This window comes from Pararge aegeria, chromosome 2 (assembly GCF_905163445.1).
Source record: "Pararge aegeria chromosome 2, ilParAegt1.1, whole genome shotgun sequence".
Taxonomy (NCBI): domain Eukaryota; kingdom Metazoa; phylum Arthropoda; class Insecta; order Lepidoptera; family Nymphalidae; genus Pararge; species Pararge aegeria.
The window spans coordinates 6,039,236-6,060,314 of NC_053181.1; the positions used below are offsets into that span (position 1 = coordinate 6,039,236).

Genomic DNA, 21,079 nt, shown 5'->3' on the forward strand with positions numbered 1-21,079 from the left:
ATAATAAAAACAAAAAGACAGAAATTTAGTACTATGAACATCATTAATGATCCACGAATTGGAAATATTTATGTAAGTTTACCTACTACTTTCACATAGGATTACAACAACATATTCATAAAATGGTATGAAAATGGTTGATGAGCTTAAAACTGCCAAGATAGAAGATTATAGGTTTTAATAAGAGGATAGGAATGAAAAAGTCGTTTTTGAAGCGCCAACTCATATCCATATATATTTAGTATCGTATACTACATTAATAACACCATTTTATTTCATTTCGATAATACAATCACAGCCTCTTGAGACCACGTAATTTTTGTTATGTTTACCAGCAAATAACGCAGACTAGTGAGGAAATGCCTAATTTATATAAAAAATAAAAAATACAAATACTGGTCAAAAATTGCGGCGCGGTTAGATTAAAATTAAACAAACATGTCATTAGAGTTGCGACCAAATCTGTTTTTATGAATGAAAAGATTGATTTATTTTAAATTTATACATATTTATAAAAGTTTGACCAATTAGCGTAATTCCAGTCTTTCGTTTGAAATTCAAGAAGTTAAATTTAAGGCCTCAATAACTTTTTAAGAAAACGTGCCTTTGAAGTAATACATGTATATATAAATCATCTACTATCGTGATTCGTAAATAAGACTGGTCTATCAATTGAACAGATAACACAAGTGGAACTAGAGCACTTTGCGTGGAAATAACTTCAAGAGCTCCAGTTCAATGAGAGCAGGAAGGCAACGATACTTTGTCAGATTTGGTCTTCGTGCACCATGTCGACTCAACACCATCTGGACTCCAAATAATGCATTAAAATGTTAGGTAATGTAATGTGACATAAAGGTTTAATGTCAATGTTTGTTCACTCATCGTCGTCCAGTAGTGTATTATTTAGAATACTACTAGTACAAAATGCTGCAATTTCGGCCGAATCGGTGTTAACTCGATATGGTGGGCAAAGGCCACAACTCCAGTGTCACGTTTGTTACAGACATAAGGTTCAGAGTGACGATTGCTTAGCTGTGGACCTTATACTTGGTAATTCTTCCATTGTCGTTAACAACCGTTTCAGCTTCTCTGTGGCCCCCGGCTTTTCCGTTTAGATTAGAAGACGAGGCAAATGAAGAGCTTGAAACGCTGTAGAACTTTCCAGGGCTATTGCTCCTTTCCACATTGTTAAAGCGGTTGGTTACATCCACGTTTGGTATATTCTGGAATATCAAAATTACATAAATCAACTCTTATCATCATCGTCATATCGAACGATAAACGTTATATGCGTAACATAACGAAACGAAACTGAAAGCATTGCTGAAAAGTACGTGAAACTCAACTTATTTAATATTTTCTATAAGAGGATATAAAACATTTTTGCATTTGGGTATACCTACATAATAAAAATAGTATTTGAACGAAATATATCGTCTCCTTTAATAAAAATACAGCAAATAGTTTTATCCATATTGGACACAGGTATATTTGGTATTTTCTCAGCAGTTACTATTTTCACTGAACCTCTTCACGAGGTCAACTTTGTAGTCTGTTGCTCCGTATCAACGTGTTATATACTACAAAATTCTAGTGTCTAATCTATTCTTGTATCTACTCTGCCATAGTACCTAGTACATTTTTATAATTTTTATTAGTGTTTTTACCTACACTTGGAGGAATTATAAATTTTATAAATTTAAAATTTATAATTATAAATTTTATAAATTTAAAATTTATAATTCCTCCAAGCTTTTAATTTTTTTTTTATATTTTATATGCATTTTAAATTTATAAAATACCTAGTACATTCTGTAGAACTGAATGTTTTAAAACTCGCTGGGACAGACAGACGGATAGCAGCGGTTAGTACACAACATTTTTCGTTGGCACCCTCCGGGTACCAATGGGAGCCAAAAGAATTGTCTCAGTTATCAGTTCTATATGACTAAAGAATTCGTCAAAGTATTTACATTGTTACGCCATTCGTCATCTACCTTCGTTCATCATAATAATCATTAATAGTGTATAAAATTCCACTGCTGCATTAAAGGCCTCCCGCAATCACCACGCTAGTGAGACGATGATCGCAGTAGATGGTAGTTACTACTACATAGGAAGCGACTGCACTTTCTACTGAGGGGTGGTGACTAGTATATACGTGACTGTCGTCAATAGACGGACAGCATTCATCATAATATAGGTATAAAAAAATCTTACCACGTTGACCGGATCAATACCAGCAACTTGATGGCTAAAACCGGGACCTGCAGCAGCACCTGCGAAGGCTGCATTGTGACTACCTTGGGCCATGTTAAATGGCGTCGGTCCTGGTCCAAAAAATGGGAATCCTCCAAAATTGGGGAACCTAAGGAAATTCGTATGGTAACCAGGTTGGTTAAATGTTAGATCATACGCTTTTTGAGCAGCGTATGACGCTAACCTTTGGTTCTCTAAATCAGAAGCGAAAATCCTGTAAACATAATGATTATTTCAAACACACTCCCAAAAATTAGGTACAAAAGAGGCTATGATGCTTAAAGCGATAGTATAGCTATGGTAAAGTTAGTAAAAACCATTTGAGGATGTTAAGCACACGTAAAAACTCTTTCATCAACAACAACAACATTATATTGTGGGTTACCTAGAGAACGGTCGAAATGGTGGGAAGAGTGTCCGTCTCTTGAATATTGCGATTTTGCTAGAAAATGAACACAATTAAATACAGTTGGCATGTGCTCCTATTTTGTTTATATTTATATATTGCATCAGTTCAAAATAACAGTGATAAACTTATGTAATTTAAACAATGGCATCATAAAAAGACCGCTATTGCATATGGGCAGACGTCCATCTAGGCCAATAACTACTCAGGGTCGACCTTTAATGTCGCTAGTGTAGTGAATGATGCCATCATTCAGTTTGCTTTAGGTATGAAAAGGGAATGGGAAGTTTGACATGTATAAAGTATAAACTAAGTGATGCGTAAGATAACTAAGCAAAAATGATTCATCACGATTCATATAATAAATAATAAATATATAAAAAGGTCATTAACAACATGAATCAAAACAATATTGTAATGTAAAAGGGCATTAACTTCGTCGTTAACCTGACATACAAATAATTTATCAGAAGTCAGGTAGCACTGCGATAATCATCTGATATGAACTCTGCGATGTGAACCTCCGTAGAAGCATTTTTATATATAACCTTATTGATATATTTATTTATATGGCACGAGTATAATTCCTATGACTTTATAAATATTTCGAAACTGCGGAAGATTTTCTGAGGTAAGTGCTATTCACGTACTAATAAGTGAATTTTCTGATGTGTGCATGTACACGGAAAACGAGGAACCTTCACCTGTTTTGAATACCACCACCGAAAGCTGCAGCACCTACTTATCGGTATACCAATGCTTACTGTTGTAATATATTTTCGTAGTTCCTAAAGTAATCGGGGAAGAATGTGTCGACGTCGTTGAACGGAACTGCGAAGGGATCGCTGAACGGATTGATATTGTCCTTCAGATCGTATGTTCCACCGTACCTATGGCCGGATGAGTCCTGATACGCGTAAGCTCCTACGCCTGCTGGACCTGGGTATGCTGGAAGTTAAAAGAAAACATATTTTAATACTATCGAAATAATTGTTTGAAACAAATTGAGAAGATCCTTAGAAGAACTAGAATTCCCGATATAGCCCAACGAGTCGCGAAGCTGAAGTGGCAATGATCAGAACCGATGGGCATTAGAGTCCCAAGGTATTTAAAAGGCGACCCAGCACCGGTAAGCGCAGCGTTTGTCGGCCCCCAACGAAGTTGACGACTGACAGACGACATCAAACGAGTCACTGGAAGCAAGCTGTCCAGGATTGTGGACTGTGATCTCCCTACAAAAGACCTAAGTTCAGCAGTAGGCGTCAATCGGTTGAATTGATTGAAGTGATGATGATGAATTGTATAAAACATGATATAAGTTTAATTCTTAACAAAAAAGGAATAATGCAAACATTTTATAAAACGACTGAAGCTAACCACAATTACCGAATAATAAGTTAAAACAAATAAAATGATTTTGCAACTAAAGTTTTTATCTAGAACAGATAGGTACCACTTCGGAACTCAAATTGCTTGTTACATATTTATCTAACGTGATGAAGATGGCTTAATGGGACAAAAACGTATGCGCATTTAAACTTTAATGGATGGAAATCCCTGATTGTACATTAAAGATAAAATTTTTTCTATAATAGGACATTGATGTACGGAAAAGATGGATCTAAGTGGCACTATATATTGTAGGCCACTTAATATGGTATTAAATAATTATTATTGAATAACATCTCCTAATCTTAATCTAAACTAGGTCTATTTGAGATTCCTTAATTTAAAAGTACTACTTTTGAAGCGTAATCAACATTGCTATAAGTAAGCATTGCTTGTAAGAATCAATAAGAATTCTTTTAGTTTAAAACAATTATCTTTTTGATTTAATCGCCCAACCGATTTAGCGTTCTGGTACGATGCAGTGATGAACCCGGTTAGGGGGTATGGGCTGAATATGCATGACCTAAATCCTAGCAGGTGAGCTCGCAACCGTCTTAGACTGCTTCGTCACTTAGGTAAGAGTGCAGTAACTTGTAGAAGAATAAATAAAAAAAAGATTTAGAATGAGAATCAGTGCCTGCCTGTGGCTGAGGGGCAACTTCCAGAGCACTGCCTGTGTGAGTGAGTGAGTCTTGTTACAATTGGGAGAACTTGGGGTTCTTAGGGTGTTCCCTGTGATACTCGGAACTGGGATGATATTGACGTTAGGGGTTTGTTGTTTGACTAATCCCATCATTTTAAACCCAAGGTATGAATTTATATTTGCGTGAATATCAACGACGCCGTTATGGTAGGCTAGTCAAATTTGAGATGATGCATTTTAAGTTGTAATCAGTTCTTCTGAGATTATTTAACTTGGTACGTAACTTATTAAAATTAACGATGGGTAAGGAAGTTTTTATACTTAAAATAGGTATATCGAGAAACTTGACAAGGTTAATATCTCGGAAAACTTGGAACACTTGGGTGCGAACCTGACTCGAAAATTGAAAATATTAATAATATGATGTGATGCATAGTCTTAGACATGTATCGTACTTACTACGTCTTCCACGAGCACGACACATCTTGATTTTCGTAAATTAGAACTACAATTAAAATTTCATGTAGTTATTTAATTTTTAACCATCTTAAGAACTGTTTTAATTGTATAAAATACGCCTCAATGAGAGATTATTTAGGCTGATTATGAAAATAATGGAAAAAATCAGGGGCTTCGCTTACAGCGGTATTATGACACACCTTGACGTCACTAAAACAATGATTATATTTCTGAAGACAAATGTAAATATACAACAATTGAAACACATTTCAATGCTATTGTGAAACACTGTAATCAATTATATTATTATATAAGTTGCCGTCGCGAAGTCGAGTGCCGACGCAAAAACCACGGGGTGTTAAAGTTTCACGTATTTGTGTATGTATGTTTGTGTGTCTGTTTGTCTGTGGCATCGTATTTTCCGAACAGATAAACCAATTTTGATGTTGTTGTTTAAAAGGTGAATTTATCGGGAGTGTTCTTAGCTATGTTTGATGATCCAAGATGGCCACCGCCACAAAATGGCGAAATACATATTTCACAACTCCCACACTATGGGTATCAAATGATAGGGCTTAACTAGTAAAATACTATATACTATATACTATGAAATTAGTCGGGAATATTCTTAGCTTAAGGTGAAGAAAATAGATGTATTAAAAGTATATTAAAGTATCAAATGAAAGGAACTAGTAATAATAATCCTCAGGAGAGGTTGACTTAGCAATTATTCATTGTAAAGTCAACAATTTCCTGAGGATGCTCTGGTTTCGGAGTTAACGTACGAAGAGGGTACATTGTCGAAGATCTGTTTGGTGCGGAATATAAGGATTGAAGAAATTATAAATTACACCATACAAATTCTCCTGCTTTTCGCGGACTATAGCAAATTAAGCTTAATTGTCATACTATATCATGGATTTCCGCAAAGTAACGTCTGCTTCTATCCAATAGGCAAATAATGCATTGTAAATTGATTGAGTATGAGGAATATTATCTAAGGAAATGAAAACTAAAAACTTAGTTATTTGTTTGATCAATGCCCTAAATTGATCAGTAATGTGGAGTGATGAATGGAACTTGGGATCTAACAATTTTTTTAGCTTTTACTACATTGTGTATCTTTTAGGATTCAACATAATGTCTATACAATACAATATATAGGCAGGGCCTAGGCACTAATACGAAAGTCTTTGGTAGCGATACGATTTGCCAATTCACACTTTTGTATAAATCGTGGCTAATGCCAGTATGTAGATTTAAATTATGAAAAAAATTCTCACCAAAACAACTATAATGAAGTGGTCGCTAAAGCAGCCGTAAATGAACTGGAAACAATAGATCAAAATAGGTACATAAAGCCTTCATGCGTTCTTATTGTTTCCAGAGTGACTAATGAAAGGTGCGAATAAATACTGCGCAATAATGTTATTAGTTACATTTGATACAAAAGTATATTTATTTGTTTATTTCCGTTGCCTTAAATTAATTTCTAGACTCATATAGAACCATTGACACGGTCGTTACAAGTACCTGCTTGCGGCATTATAAACTTTATCATGATGTAACTATGGTTGAAATTGATTTGATAGATTATGCAAACCGGGGTTACGATTAACGTCAATGTTAATACATTATTTATTTATTTCAAACAAACAAACACATAAAAAGTAATCCAAAGAATACAGATAAAGTCTGTGATTTCCACACTAGGATTCCCTGTGTCGTGGAAATCACTTCCTTCCAGGTAGAATATTATTTATTGTTTTGAAATACTTTCACGCAGCAACGGAGCAACAGATTATTCACACATTTGTAGTGGAGATACATATATGTGAATAATCTGTTGCTCCGTACCATAAGATATATTAAAGTTTTTAATTTTTCAAGTTACATACACTAACATTAGTAAAAGGTTATAGTTTTTTAAAACTAGACCTCCAAAGGAGTAGGGAATAAAAAATTATAGAAAAATATTAAATTTAAACGCAACTTCCTCCGTTCTTATTTGAATGTTTAAATATATATTAGGATGCCAAATGGTAAAAAATTAAAATTAACTATTTGGTCCAGAAAATTAAAATAATATTAGTGGTGCACAACCCCTTATCACTTAAGAGTATGTAAATTAGATATTAGCCAATGCTCAGACCTACTGAATACGCATATAAAAACGTAAAAATCGGTGAGCCAATTCGGAGGAGTATGGTTACTACTCGTAATATGTGACACGAAATTTTATGTATAAGATATAATGAATGAATAACTTTGCATTTATTGCAATTAAAGGCGTATTAAAAAATAACTCTAGATTCATGGCAGGAGATAGGTACATTAAAAAGATCACTAAACCATATAAAATAAGATTATATAAATTATGATCGAATTTTGACCATATATACTATACATATATACTAGATATCTTCTTCTTCTCTCTGGGCAGTTTCCTCACGTAAGCGCTTCGCTTGTTGTACTAGATATATAAAAATATATAAAATTCAGATATTTATTTTCCTAGAAACCGATCACTCTAACATTGAGGGTCTAAGCGTAAAATAACCTTCAGTTCCATGAATTGGATGACGATGACTCGTATATTTTAGCGTCTACCTGTGAAGTTATGGAGTAGGCACTAAGTAGGTACATGGAAACCTATAACCCATGTTGTCACATATCTATAACTTACTAGCTCAAGTCACTCTCTATTTATTTGTAGTATTTTAACTCAAATAGCGCGCAATGAAAGCGGCGGTATGCAGCACGCACCGAACCCACGCGTTGTGTCGTGAATTGGATGATTCACATGGCTCAGATTGAGTTATTGGATAATGCGTTGTTTTATTATAATAGAAATTTATGTTAACCAATATAAAAAAAAAAAACTTTTTAGTGGATGTGAACTCTACCTATCTATAAGCAAAAAACGCGACAATCCGTTGCCCATTTGCCCAATTGCCCACTTTGTGAAAGAGTTGTTTATAACCTAGCGCCTATTATTACTTTATTTTACTAGCGGATCACGTAGATGTGGATTTCTGATATACCGTACCTAATAACTCACGCACGGCCGTCTCCAGAAAGCTATACGAGCAAAGCTTAAAGCAAATTATATTAAGAATAAATGTACATTTCTATATAATTTAATCTTATATGCATGTATAATTATTTAATATTTAACAATAAATTTGACGGCCCATCGTCGTAGTTTGCAGCGACCCTGCTTTCTGAGCCAAAGGCCGTGGGTTCGATTCCTACTACTGGAAAATGTGTGATGAGCATGAATGTTTTTCAGTGTCTGGGTGTTTATATGTATATTCTAAGTATTTATGTATATTATTCATAAAAATATTCATCAGTCGTCTTAGTGCCCATAACACAAGCTACACTTACGAGTACTTTGGGGCTAGATGGCGATGTGTGTATTGTCGTAGTATATTTATTTATTTATTTAATTTCATTTTATAATTAGTTTACTATATTATTCGGATTTGACATTGGCATAGTTTGAACTTATCTCGCCTATACCAGACGATAAATAAGATGATATAATATTAATAAATAGATACAAAAGGTCTAAGGTCAAATGTGTTTATTTATTCTGAGATGAAAAAAATAACTATGGTCGTCTTAATTTCCTCTTTGTTTGTGTTCCATTGACCATGACGTTGCCCTTGTCTAGACTTGAGACTGTCTGATATCGTATGCTGGTCTGATAGCTGTGCCTGCAGCTTTGTTCGTGTTTCACTTAACAACAATCTACCACTGCTCGACATAGGTCTTTTGCAGGGAGTTCTACAATCCTCGGTAGTGGGCTGCTTGTTCCCAACGGCTCCCAGCGCCTCGTTTAATGTTGTTGGTCTTACTCGTTGGGGGCTAACAAACATAGTGTTTGTTAGCCCCCAACGAGTGCGAGGGTCGCCATTTAAGCACCTTGGGACCCCAACGTCCATCAGCTCTCCTAACTATGTGCCCCGCCCATGGCCACCTCAGCTTCGCGACTTGCTGAGATATTTCGGTAACTGTAGTTCTTCGACGGATCTCATTTGATGGTCTGATAATATCTCGCTATAACAGGCATTATAATGCCAGAGCACATCAAATAAGGATTTTTTATTTAGAGTGCATATTGTCTCCGTTATTTAACGAATGATGAGCTATAATGTCAATATGTTGGATCCATTTTAAAGTTTAGATAAATTCTCTTCTCTCTCTCTTAGTACCTACGTGTCGGAGCAACATTCCCACGCAAGCTTAAAAGGGTCGGCTTTTCTTATCGACAGTACAAATTCTAACAACGTTTTTAAAGTTGGCTAAAACTGCTTAACCATAATGGTAAAACCGTTTCCTCTCTCTAGATAAAAAACGAATCCAACCTGTGATTCGAGTCTCACAATATTTTAATTGAAAGTATATTACTCATTTAACGGTGAAGAAAATCATCGCGAGGAAACCGGCATGCCTTTGAGTTCTTCATACTTACCACCAGGTGCACCTGCAGTCATGGGTAAACTTGAAATGGAATTAAAAAAAAACAAATAATAAAGGTTACGTGTGAAGTCGACCAATCCCTACTGTGCCAGTTTGGTGGTCAAGAGCCTAAACCTTTCTCATTTTAAGACAGAGAAGAATATAAACTTTGATATCGATTGATAAATCATACAATATTTATTACAATGGGAAGTAAACTATGCATGGTTTTTAAAAATTTTAAATGCGTAAATTGAAAATTTTATAATATAAATCTGGCAATTAATTATTACTTCTAAGTGTTGAATCCCGTTATTTTAAAACTTTAAAATACACATTCCTAATCTATTAGATTACAGAAGCTACCGTAATTAACTCTCAGTTTAATTATAAGTTTGCGCCTTTTATATCAAATCAACAACGGATGTTAGTCGTCTAAGATCATGATTTATAATCTTTTTTAAGCTTAAGACTTTTCATGGTTATGATATTCTTTGCTGTTTAATTATTTTTTATTCTGTTGTAAATATATCTCCATTATAAAGAAAACAGCTGTCGTGTTGAGAGAATAAAATGTCAAAAGAAAACGATCTTGAAGAAAGTGGTTTTGTGTTTCAAAATTCAAATTCAAAATTAATTTATTTCAAATAGACCAAGCTTCAAAGCGACAGTTCCAAGCACTTCGGAACGTCAAGTCAGCCTGTTTGCTTCTACCGGTTCGTAAGGCAGATTCCACCGAGAAGAAGCCGACAAGAAACTCAGCAGTTGCTAATTTCCAACATCAAATATTTAAATTTTACATTTCCTTACCTTATATCACCGTGTGACATTCATTTCTATATCTTATGAGAGATGAAAGCGGAGCTAGATGCTTCCTGCTTTTTGTTCGTCGTATAAATGGGTAAGGCAGTTAGATTATACCCATATCGGTTTCTACGCGACATCGCACCGGAACGCTAAATCGCTTAACGGCATGTCTTTATTGGTAGGATGGTAACTAACCACGTCCGACGCCTCAAATAGCTCCGGGACCTCCCAACTTATACCGCAGCGCTACCCGCTTCGTCGGGGAGGTTCTCCAAATAAAATAAAATGCTGCATATTTTATGTGTTTTCATAGATCGTGAAGAATTTTAGTGTCATGTGTGAGATAACCTTTATGTATTGTTTCAATCATGTTTTATAAAAACCAATTCATTTATGGATATGTCGAATCGTCGAAGCGTGAATCGATTGGCATAATTGTTTTATTACATTTTAAAATCACAAACAACTTAATTGGATATTATAGACTTTATAGTATGTTTTATTTTATTATGTTCTCAATAAGATATTTTAGTTTAGTTCTGACTGCAATGTCACCGCTGCTAAGCGTCTTAGATGGTATCGAGCTAAAAAAAATATATACTACGAAAATACACACATCGCCATCTAGCCCCATAGTAAGCGTAGCTTGTGTTATGCGTACTAAGATGACTGATAAATATTTTTATGAATAATATAAATAAATACTTAGAATATACATATAAACACCCAGACACTGAAAAACAATTATGCTCATCACACAACCATTTTCCAGTAGTGGGAACCCACGGCCTTGGACTCGCAGGTGTCAATTTTGACTTTTGGCTTAGTCCGAACGTCCCCGTGACCGTGGTGAGGGTGACGTCAGAAATAATAAGTAAGTACTACTTATACCAGAGGGTAATGGAACTTTTTGGATACTCAATTCCAAATAAATTCCACACATTTCGCGTTAATTCCTCGACAGCCAAAATAAACAAAAAAGGTTGATTGCCTCCGTCTAAGAACATTGCAGCTCTGGAGAGCAAAATGTTTCTTTTCTTGCCCTTGGAACCACCACAAATCGGAACACCGTAGATAGGGGAGCACAATTTGCAATTATTTGTGATAAATTTAAAAATGCAAATTTAAATTGATATTTCCTCCAAGTAATAAAAATTAAAAAATAATGAAAATTATAAAATTCTTAGTTGAGACCCTTTTTAGTAAAGATACCAAAATATCAAGAAGTCACGCTCTTCATAAGAATAATATAATTTTTATTTAATACATGCAAATATTGTTTATCGACGTGAAATAGGAGGCGCCTTTGGAATATCGTTTTCTCCGATTAATTCACCGTGATAAGAAAACTCTATTTTAGTATTGTCATTATGCAAATATAAATAAATGTGGTAAAGTATAAATAAAATATCCAATCTTACGTTAAAGATATATAGATACCGGAATTAACATCTTAATGACTCTTAGGTATGTCAATAAATTCTAAAATTCACTATATTTTTTACGTTTATTGTAGGATTAATAGGTATACAATATTCTAATATTCTAACGGCTTTATCGAAACGAAGTAATCGAAACCGACTTTCAAATTCTGCTTTTGTTATTCTATTTTCATTACAATACTAACGTAGCTTTTACTGCCAATTAAATTAGAGTTCCTCAGAAAAAGTTACCTACCAATGTAGTTCAACTAGCTTAAAAAGCACATATTAGTTAATATTAAGTAGATTCCTACGTTTCATGAAAACCGGCACCGGCAACTAATACCGGTTTTCATTAAAAGTAGGAATCGGATGCCTAGTGATTTAGGTGATTCCTAGAGAAAAAAACGTTTCACGAACTTTTATGAGACGATAGGCGCCGTCTAAAGTTACGAAACCGATTCGGCGTATCGTTAAGTTTAAGGGACTGAGGAAAGAGTCGCAGGAAGCTGCGCGATACAAGCGGCACAAGACCGTAGAATTTGTAAGTATAAAAAATGTCCAGCAGTGGACGTCCGTCTATTTGGTATAGACGTCTCAATTTTTTTTCTCGTCGACCACTTTATGATTTTTTTTAACAAATTGTCATATAAACGATGATAAAAAGTTTAACACATAAATACAAGTAATACACAGTATTACTAATATTCGACCGTCGAATACTCATTGGTAGTGCATTCCGCAATTTAGTAGCCCGCCCTTATATCATGTAATTTGACACCTCGTGTAAGGGATCATATAAATAAAAGTATCGTTAGATAACGCCGCCGTATCGGGAGGGGAGTTTACGTCCGTAAGTAAGCGTAGTTCATAATGTGCTTCAACATTATTTCTTTTCGCCTGTCACGCGGCCAAAACCTCGGGGAACTGCTAGTTGGTTTAACGGTAAGCTTTTTAAAAGTCGGCTTCAACCAATTAAGTTCAATTAAGTAATATAAAAACCATTTACTAACATTTCCTTATGGATAAGTTGTTAAAAATATAAGTGGGTTATTATTCCCATTTACATACGAATTCTCGGAAATTTTATTTTTCGTTAATCTTATTAGTCTGTGCTGTTTTTTGTTACATACAAACACTTAGCTTTAGAGTATATACGTAGATATTTTTTTTTAATTTTAGGGAGATTCCCTGATATACAAAACATAAAAATTACATACTTAATTTTTTTTTTATATCAGAGAATAAAGTCAGATTTATCCATACTAATATTATTAACGCTATAGTACCTAAGAATGTTTGTTACCTAGCTTAGCTCAATCACTGCACCGATTTTGTTGAAATTTGGCGCAGAGATAGCTTGTATTCTGGAGACGGCCGTAGTTTAAATTTTGCATAAAGAATCTTTGTATTCTGCTAATACTTTGTGACCTCGAGAAGAGCAATGATTTTTTTTTTTTTTTTTAATCTTTATTTATTTGGGACTTTTATCCAACACGGATATGCCAGCCCCATCATCCCTTAAGTAACTAGTAAATAAAAAACCTAATAACTATATTAATATAAGGGAAATGTAACAGATAAAATCTGTTATTGCTGCCTATGCACAAATATCTCAACAACAGACCTGAAACCTTCTGTGGTCGGTTGAGAGAGAAGGCTCGTTAGAGCACCCACGTCAAATCTGTTGATTTTGTACCGCCGCATAACATCTAGTCGCTCCAAATTGTATCTGCTACATTCCACCAGTACATGCTGGACATCATCCATCGTACCGCAAATATCGCAGTTGGCAGAACTAGCTTTCTTCATTAGAAATGCGAACTTATTAGATGGATAATGTCCAGAACGCAACCTATGAGCTAATACTATACATTTTCTACTTAATCTTATATTAGCAAACCAAGGAAAACGAGGAGGCTGACATTGAATAGTTTTATACCAAATACCCTTTTCTCTACTTCTAATGTCAAAATATTCTTTAAATTTATCATAACATATAATTTTGTAATTATTTAATATTTCCGTATAGAATGGTAAAATAGGTAGGTCTGTGCCTTTTGATATTGCTAACTTTGCGAGTCAACAAACTAAACGCGGAATAAGTCCCTGCCAACAAACAGTAATAAGATGTCGAGATTTTATTTCCCATAACTAAATAGCAGATTTTGAATGCTTATGTATCATATTGTATTACTTTTATAATCATGTCGCGCGAATCGAATTGATTATTATTTATTATACCTTTTTTAGTTTACGCTATAACTTTGATTTGATAGACTTAACGGCTACTTTCTGAGAAAGCTGTCACACCGTTTCACTAACGTGCGGTTCATTAGCGAAATGTATAATGTAGCCTCTTTTATCCATTATAAGTTAGCCCTTGACTACAATCGCATCAGCAGCATACTAACCTGTTAGGAACTATGACAGTTATTTTATCATCCATCGCCCTAATCGGTTTATGCGCTACATCGTACCGGAACGCTAAACCACTTAGCAAATTAGCAGCACCTCTTTGTCGATAGGGTAACTAGCCACGGCCAAAGCCACCCACCAGACCAGACCAGAGAAAATTTAGAAATTATAAATAAACAAATTTTCCCCTGCCGTGCCAGGGAGGTCGTCATATACCTAAACCTAGTGCGTGGTGAGGTGTGTCACATTTAATGGGCCTACTGTTAATATAATTTTATTTGACATCATAAGGAACATTTTTAGAATCGCAATTTCTATATGCCTTAATAGAATAAGCCTATTTGCCTTTTAACGATTTTAAACTATGATTAGCGGTTATTGTTAAAGAAACAATCCAACTCTTTCCTCAGTCTATTAAGTGGCTGAGTTCATAGCGAAAAAAATATACCTTAATCTTCGATTGAATGGCTGTCCGCTTGACACGGTTAAGAAAAAAACTACAAATTCACCTCAAAAGAAAATTTTTATTAGGTTAGTTTTTCTTAGTTGTTTAATAATCTTTGATTAGCGATTAATGTAAAACAAACCAATCACCAACATTCTCAGCGTATCAAGGTGTTCAATTCTACTTAAAGTGTAGTTCTTTATAGGGAAAAAAAAAATCTAAATCTTTGATTAAATGGTTGTCCGCTTGACAGGATTTAGTTAAGTATATAAACATGGGAAAAATAAAAAAATATTAACTGCTATATAAATATAATATTTTGATTAATTTTTACTGATACATATAGATTCACTACAAACAGGGAATTGACGTTTCAAAAGAGTAAGCAAGCAAGCGCTCTCAGAAACACTAAGGGGTGGACAACACTAATTTCCAAACTTCGGGCACTAAAAATATATTTATAAAATAACCTAGTACTTGACAACTGAGAGAGAATTAGTAAAAAAAATTACTCGAGGATGTTGAACAAGAACCCGTGACCTGTAGTCGAATATACAAATTCACACCAACGAGACAGTTAAACAAACAGATGAATATTTTAAAGAAAACCTCATAAAAATGTCATTAGAAAGCATTTTGATTAACGATGTCTTAATTAAAGTTAACGTCTACGCAAATATGTGAACCGTTCATATATTTTGCTTCTAATATTTTACAGTTAAATCGCAAACTATAAATAACTAATGACAAGTTTATAATGTAAGTATAAATATACGAACCTTTTCCGACATAAAGCCTACGCACCGTTATGTGTTGTTAACTGTCCAGCCTAATTAGATTCGGACTAACCTTAGGTCTGACAAAAGTGCATTTTTGCCGACTAAAGACGACTTTTTGTTACTATGCTAAAACTGAGTATATATATCCAGGATAATTCAGAAACTCAGTTTTAGCAAGATGTCAAAAAGTCGCGTTTTATCATTAGCAGACGAATTTACGTTTGTTTGCTGTTCTCTACGAGTCATAATATACATCTATAAGTATAGGATAAATTCACGTCAGAGACAATTTATTCATATACATGTGATAGAGCAAAAACCAATGTTATAACATCCTGGCAGAGATCGCTAAGCGATAAGGCCGCCTCTTGTAGTCTGCATCTTTCTATATATTTCTGTTTTTATTATATTTAGTATATGTTAATGTTGTGGTATACAAATAAAGATTTCAATAATAATCCTATATGCGTTGGCGTGCGTGGCGTTTTATAGTTAAAAGCACTATGGTAACATTCTTTAGTCTAACTAAAAATATGAAATGCATCTTTCTGAATACAACAAAAGATTATTTTTGTCCACTGAAGGCGACTATTTGTTATTTGGCTAAAACTGAGTTTAAACTCTGTTATAGCAAAATGTCAAAGAGTCGCATTTTCACATTAGCACGACAGATTTACTTTTGTTTGCTTTATGAGTCATAATACACCTTCATAGGATTGAATTCACGTTTAGAGACAATTTATTCATTACATGTGGTAGAGCAAAAAGTAATCTTATAGAATCCTGTATATATGGCGTGCGAGTATCTAGTTAAAAGCACTATAATAATATTCATAGCTATTCGGACTAATCTTTGGTCTACAGTCATCTTATTGTTCTTTGTAATAACATAGTGGTGACAAAATAATAGCCTAGTCGAAGGCAATAATTAGAGAAATTGCCAGTTTGTATCGTTGTCTGTATTCTAAGTTGTAATTTGTGAAATAACTGGACCTTTTTTATCATTTATTTAGATACAGTTAAGATATCATTATCAACCTAAAGAACTATTCAGGTCAAAGACCTAAATAATTAAGTCTAAATGTAGTTGTATAGAAATTAATAAACTACATTATAAATAAGGTTTATAGCCGGTTTCACTAAATCTAGGAATCGCTTAAATCAGATGTCTAGTGATTTAGGTTATTGCTAGAGAAAAAAACGTTTCACGAACTCTTATGTGATGTCTAAGGACGTTAAGCGTCGTCTACAGTAACGACACCGATTCGGCGGGTAGTAAAGTTTAGGGGACACTGACACTTGACCGGTTTAAAAAATTATACATTAAATTTTTTTTTGTATAACCTTAAATCCATTTAAAAATTGAAAAATATGATAATACAAAAACAAAATACCACACCTTGTGGCAAGAGCCATTGACAAGTAAGGTTATATGAGTCGCGTAGTGAAAATCGGTGAAATTTAAATGTATGCCGCAAAAACTTCTTTGATTAGGTGCTACTTACTTAGGCATTGCCTTGATCGTCGTTAGTGATAACGGCTATTATTGTCTGTCCCTCTCTTGGGCATAAGCCTGTTCTCATAATATGTGGGAAGCATATACAGTTTAGATCCACCACGCTGCTTCAAGGTAACGGGCGGATGATATAAGGTACCTAATGTTAATTAACGTTATAATATTTTATTATATTTAATAACTTAAAAAATTAAAACTAAAAAGACTCATGCATTTTTTTGGAATATCATAAAAACAAAATCCGTATATCCAGGTAGGTACTTCATCTTATTTAACGTTCAGCGGAATTTTTATTCAAATCAAACACAAACGATGTCGCGGGCAATAGCTAGTTTTCTTATTATGTATTTAATTCTAATTTTGCCAAAAACTGTTCACTTTTTGAAGCAAGTTTCAATATACTGGGTTTTCCATTGTTTGACCAGCGTATTAATTATCATGCTAGAAACATAAACATTCCAATGAGATCCAAAAAAGGATGCCGCATTGTTATTGTTTCTATAATAAATTCTAACCTCCATAACCCCTACAGCTTTAAATGTATTAATGTTACTGGTCACATTATCATCATCATCACAACAATAGGTCTTTTGTAGGGAGTTCCAAGTTCCACGGTTCTGAGCCGCTTGGATCCAGCGGCTACCTGCGACGCGCTTAATGTCGTCTGTCCACCTCGTTAGGGGCCGACCAACGCTGCGCTTACCAGTTCGTGGCTGCCATTTCAGCGCCTTGGGACCCCAACGTCCATCCTTTCTCCGAACTATGTGCCCGGCCCATTGCCACTTCAGCTTCGCGACTCGCTGAGCTATGTCGGTAACTCTGGTTCTTCTACGAATCTCCACATTTCTGATTTGATTGCGTAGAGATACTCCGAGCATAGCTCTCTCCATCGCCCGCTGAGTGACTCTGAGCCTTCTTATGAGGCCCATATTAATATAATATTACTGGTGGTAGACCATAATTATTTTAAAATGTTCAAACTTTGTAAGTTACTTTTAGTCACTTAACGACATAGGACCGTTATGAGTATGTATCTCTTTTCTCTAAGAACGTTATAAATGTATAAGCGTAAAAGCGGTTATAAGCTTAACACTAACGTTTTGGCCCTTACCTATGGGAACTGTGCATTATGCCGAAATTGAAGTAGCTCACTCTCCGGCAAGTTAATTATCTCTAAGCCTAAATGTTATTTCGTCAACCCGTTGTTCCGTTGCTGCGCGATTGGAGAGCAGACCAACAAACAGAGATACGCATTCATAATATTAGTAACTATAACGGATGAGCAAGAATGGAAATTTCTCATGACCGTGTACAAACCACCTACTTGACAGATGTTATTAATCCACAAAATTAGAATACGCCTACTATTGCTGGTGAAAATATAGCTTAACTAATTAATAAAGTAAAATTAATATCCTAACAGCCAACCGAATAAAAGTTTAATGACATCAAATTTGAAACCTATTCATAGAAAAACTGTAATTGTTGACGACACTAATTGTTAAAACGTAGTTTAGGCCGACTCTTATTGACTATATTATTGTGGAATTTGAACGAATCATTTTTAAAACTGATTTCTTTTGTCATCTTTTGGATGATAAGTTTGACTGTTTTCGGACCTGGTGTTCTATAACTTTTCTGACTTTTATAGTCAGAAAAGTTATAGAACACCATGACAGTACGCCACCAGACAGTAGTTACTGGTGGCGTACTGTCATAGACATGCAAAAATCTGAGATTAATGTACACAGGTCACTTGTATATGAAGATTCGGTGGTCTTAGCTATTGCGAACTTCTCGGAAAGGTTTCTTGTAGGTTGCATAAGATGATAAAAAATGGTAGTTCCTACTCCTGAAAGAAGTATGGCAGTCTATTTTGTAAAAACATTCCTCTAAACGGTTACTACGCGATATCGCAATGAATTTACGGTACTGTTTTGGAGGACTTTAATGGACCAAATTTCCATCAAAAGAGTATAGTATTTAGAAGTTTCTAGTAATTACCAAAATTTTCCTTTGCGTGGAACCGAATTTGGGATTTTCCACTTCCATTGATGTTAAGAAATATAATCCGTACTAGACCGTACTATAAATACATAAGTGTGTTGGTTTATTTTCCTCACTTTACTCAGCAACTACTCGCCTTGATTTTCTTTATAGAGTAAGTTGAAAGGTCGGAGAGTGACATAGGCTACTTTTTATCCCGGGAAAACAAATCGCTCCCACGGGATTCGGGATCCCAAAAACCTTAATAAACAGGAATAAAGAACGCGGGCAATAGCTATCGAATATTTAAAAAAGATTCTTCAAAATAACAGAATATAAATTTTAATAAATAGTTATTATGCAGGTAGAAATTTTTATTGCCGCACCAACCCGTTCCTTACAAAAACTACTTCCGCCAAAGGTTGTCTGGGAGAGATCGCTTTAGCGATAAGACCGTCTTTGCACACCTAAACTAGTTTTTTATTATTTTTTATTTGTTTTATAAATGTGTTTCTTTGTATTTTGTTTTTGTGTGTGCAATAAAGAATTTGCATCGCCCGGTGCATATATGTATTTATGTAATGTATATTTAAGTGTATTAATTTTTATGTATCTAAGTAAGTATATTAATGTTGTTTTGGCTCATTTTATGTATTTATTTTGTACACGGGTGCGAGAGTAAATCTCGAATAATAATAATAATATAGTTAATAGGTAACAATTTACTTATTCAGATAACTAAACATTACTAATATATGCAAACTCTAGGCATATTTGACTTATCAAGTTGAAATCGATTTCGCGCACGCTTGCCCGGCACCTAATTAACGATTAAATGTTATAGTAAAAAAAAACTACTTACCATAACACCACGAAATCTGCAGTAAGGCAGCACTAATCAAAACAAATTTCCTCATGGTTCTGTTTGTGTTCACGATGCACTATGTAACCAGCCTGTGACTAATATCGGATACGATTATACGACACGAGTGTATCCTTTGAATCCTCAATGTATTGTGTTGGTGGTTAGTTACCGCACACCGTTAAATGCTTTTCCAGTCCGCTTATCAGTTTTTTTTCCTCATCACGGTAAAATGCGGTTAGTGTATAAAGCGATAAGGGTCAGAATGCCGTAGACATCGGTAGCTGATTTTCAAGGGATTGCAGGTTTATTTTCCACGTCCTTAGATGCGCTTTCTTGTGTCAATATCCGGGGGCAACGTCTCGAGCGCTAACTCGGAAACCTTGAAAATTTAAGCTATGTAAAATGAAATTGAGTTAATAAATGAAAATTTTAATATTTCCGATGATATAAGTTTGACTGGGTGTGTGTCTGTCTGTGGCATCGTAGCTCTCGGACAGTTAAACCTATTTTGATATTATTTTTCTTTGAAAGGTGAAAAAATTGGGAGTGTTCTCAGCTCAGCTACGTTGATGAAAATCGGTCCAAGTAGGCCGCCACAACAACATGGCGGTTTATAATTTTTTTCATAACTCTCTCAGTATGGGTGTCAAATGAAAGGGCCTGACTAGTAAAATACTATAACAATAATTATAATATTAGCCTTTATTGAACAATCTTACAAAAAGTAATAACATGAAAGTTATCCGAATCTAAAGTTACTTAATAATATACTTATATATTAAATAGTCTACTTGACACCGGTTTTATGATTGTCTTGCGTTTCCGCAAAGGCCTCCCCTAGAGCTTGCCACATTTTCCTATTATAGGTAATCCTCATCCAGGTAACACCAGCCATCTTTCTAATATCTTCCTCCCATCTAACACGCTGCCACCCTTAATTTCTTTTATTTAGTTTGGGACACCATTCAGTTATATCGTTAGCCCACTTTTCTGTGTTGCTCCTCATCATATGACCCGCCCACCTCCATTTTAGTTTACTAATAACAAAATCGCGGATTAAATGAAAGGGCTGATTTGTGTCGTGGGTTTTTTGTTATTAATTTAATTTTTTAAAGGGTATTTTTAATAGCAATGCAAGCTAAGTCGATATGAAGAAGAAGTATTCAAACCATTAAACTTAATCATTAATCATTTAACGTTTTTTTAAATAACTTAT

General features: G+C 34.6%; 1 protein-coding gene across 3 annotated transcripts; it reads right to left on the bottom strand.

The window, feature by feature from the left end:
* Positions 1 to 202: 202 nt before the first annotated feature.
* On the bottom strand, positions 203 to 20,005 carry LOC120628800. 3 transcript variants are annotated; one of them, XM_039897430.1, is made up of 5 exons: positions 19,861 to 20,005; positions 3,559 to 3,616; positions 2,648 to 2,704; positions 2,224 to 2,476; positions 203 to 1,226 (listed from the first exon to the last, which is right to left on the bottom strand). In XM_039897430.1, the coding sequence occupies exons 1-5, from the start codon at positions 19,913 to 19,915 to the stop codon at positions 1,032 to 1,034; spliced, it is 618 nt and encodes a 205-aa protein (XP_039753364.1). In that variant the 5' UTR covers positions 19,916 to 20,005; the 3' UTR covers positions 203 to 1,031. The 3 variants fall into 3 exon arrangements, with proteins under 3 accessions (XP_039753364.1, XP_039753357.1, XP_039753371.1); XM_039897423.1 differs by lacking the exon at positions 2,648 to 2,704 and having other exon boundaries at positions 205 to 1,226; positions 3,433 to 3,616; XM_039897437.1 differs by lacking the exon at positions 2,648 to 2,704 and having other exon boundaries at positions 206 to 1,226; positions 2,224 to 2,371; positions 3,433 to 3,616.
* Positions 20,006 to 21,079: the final 1,074 nt, after the last annotated feature.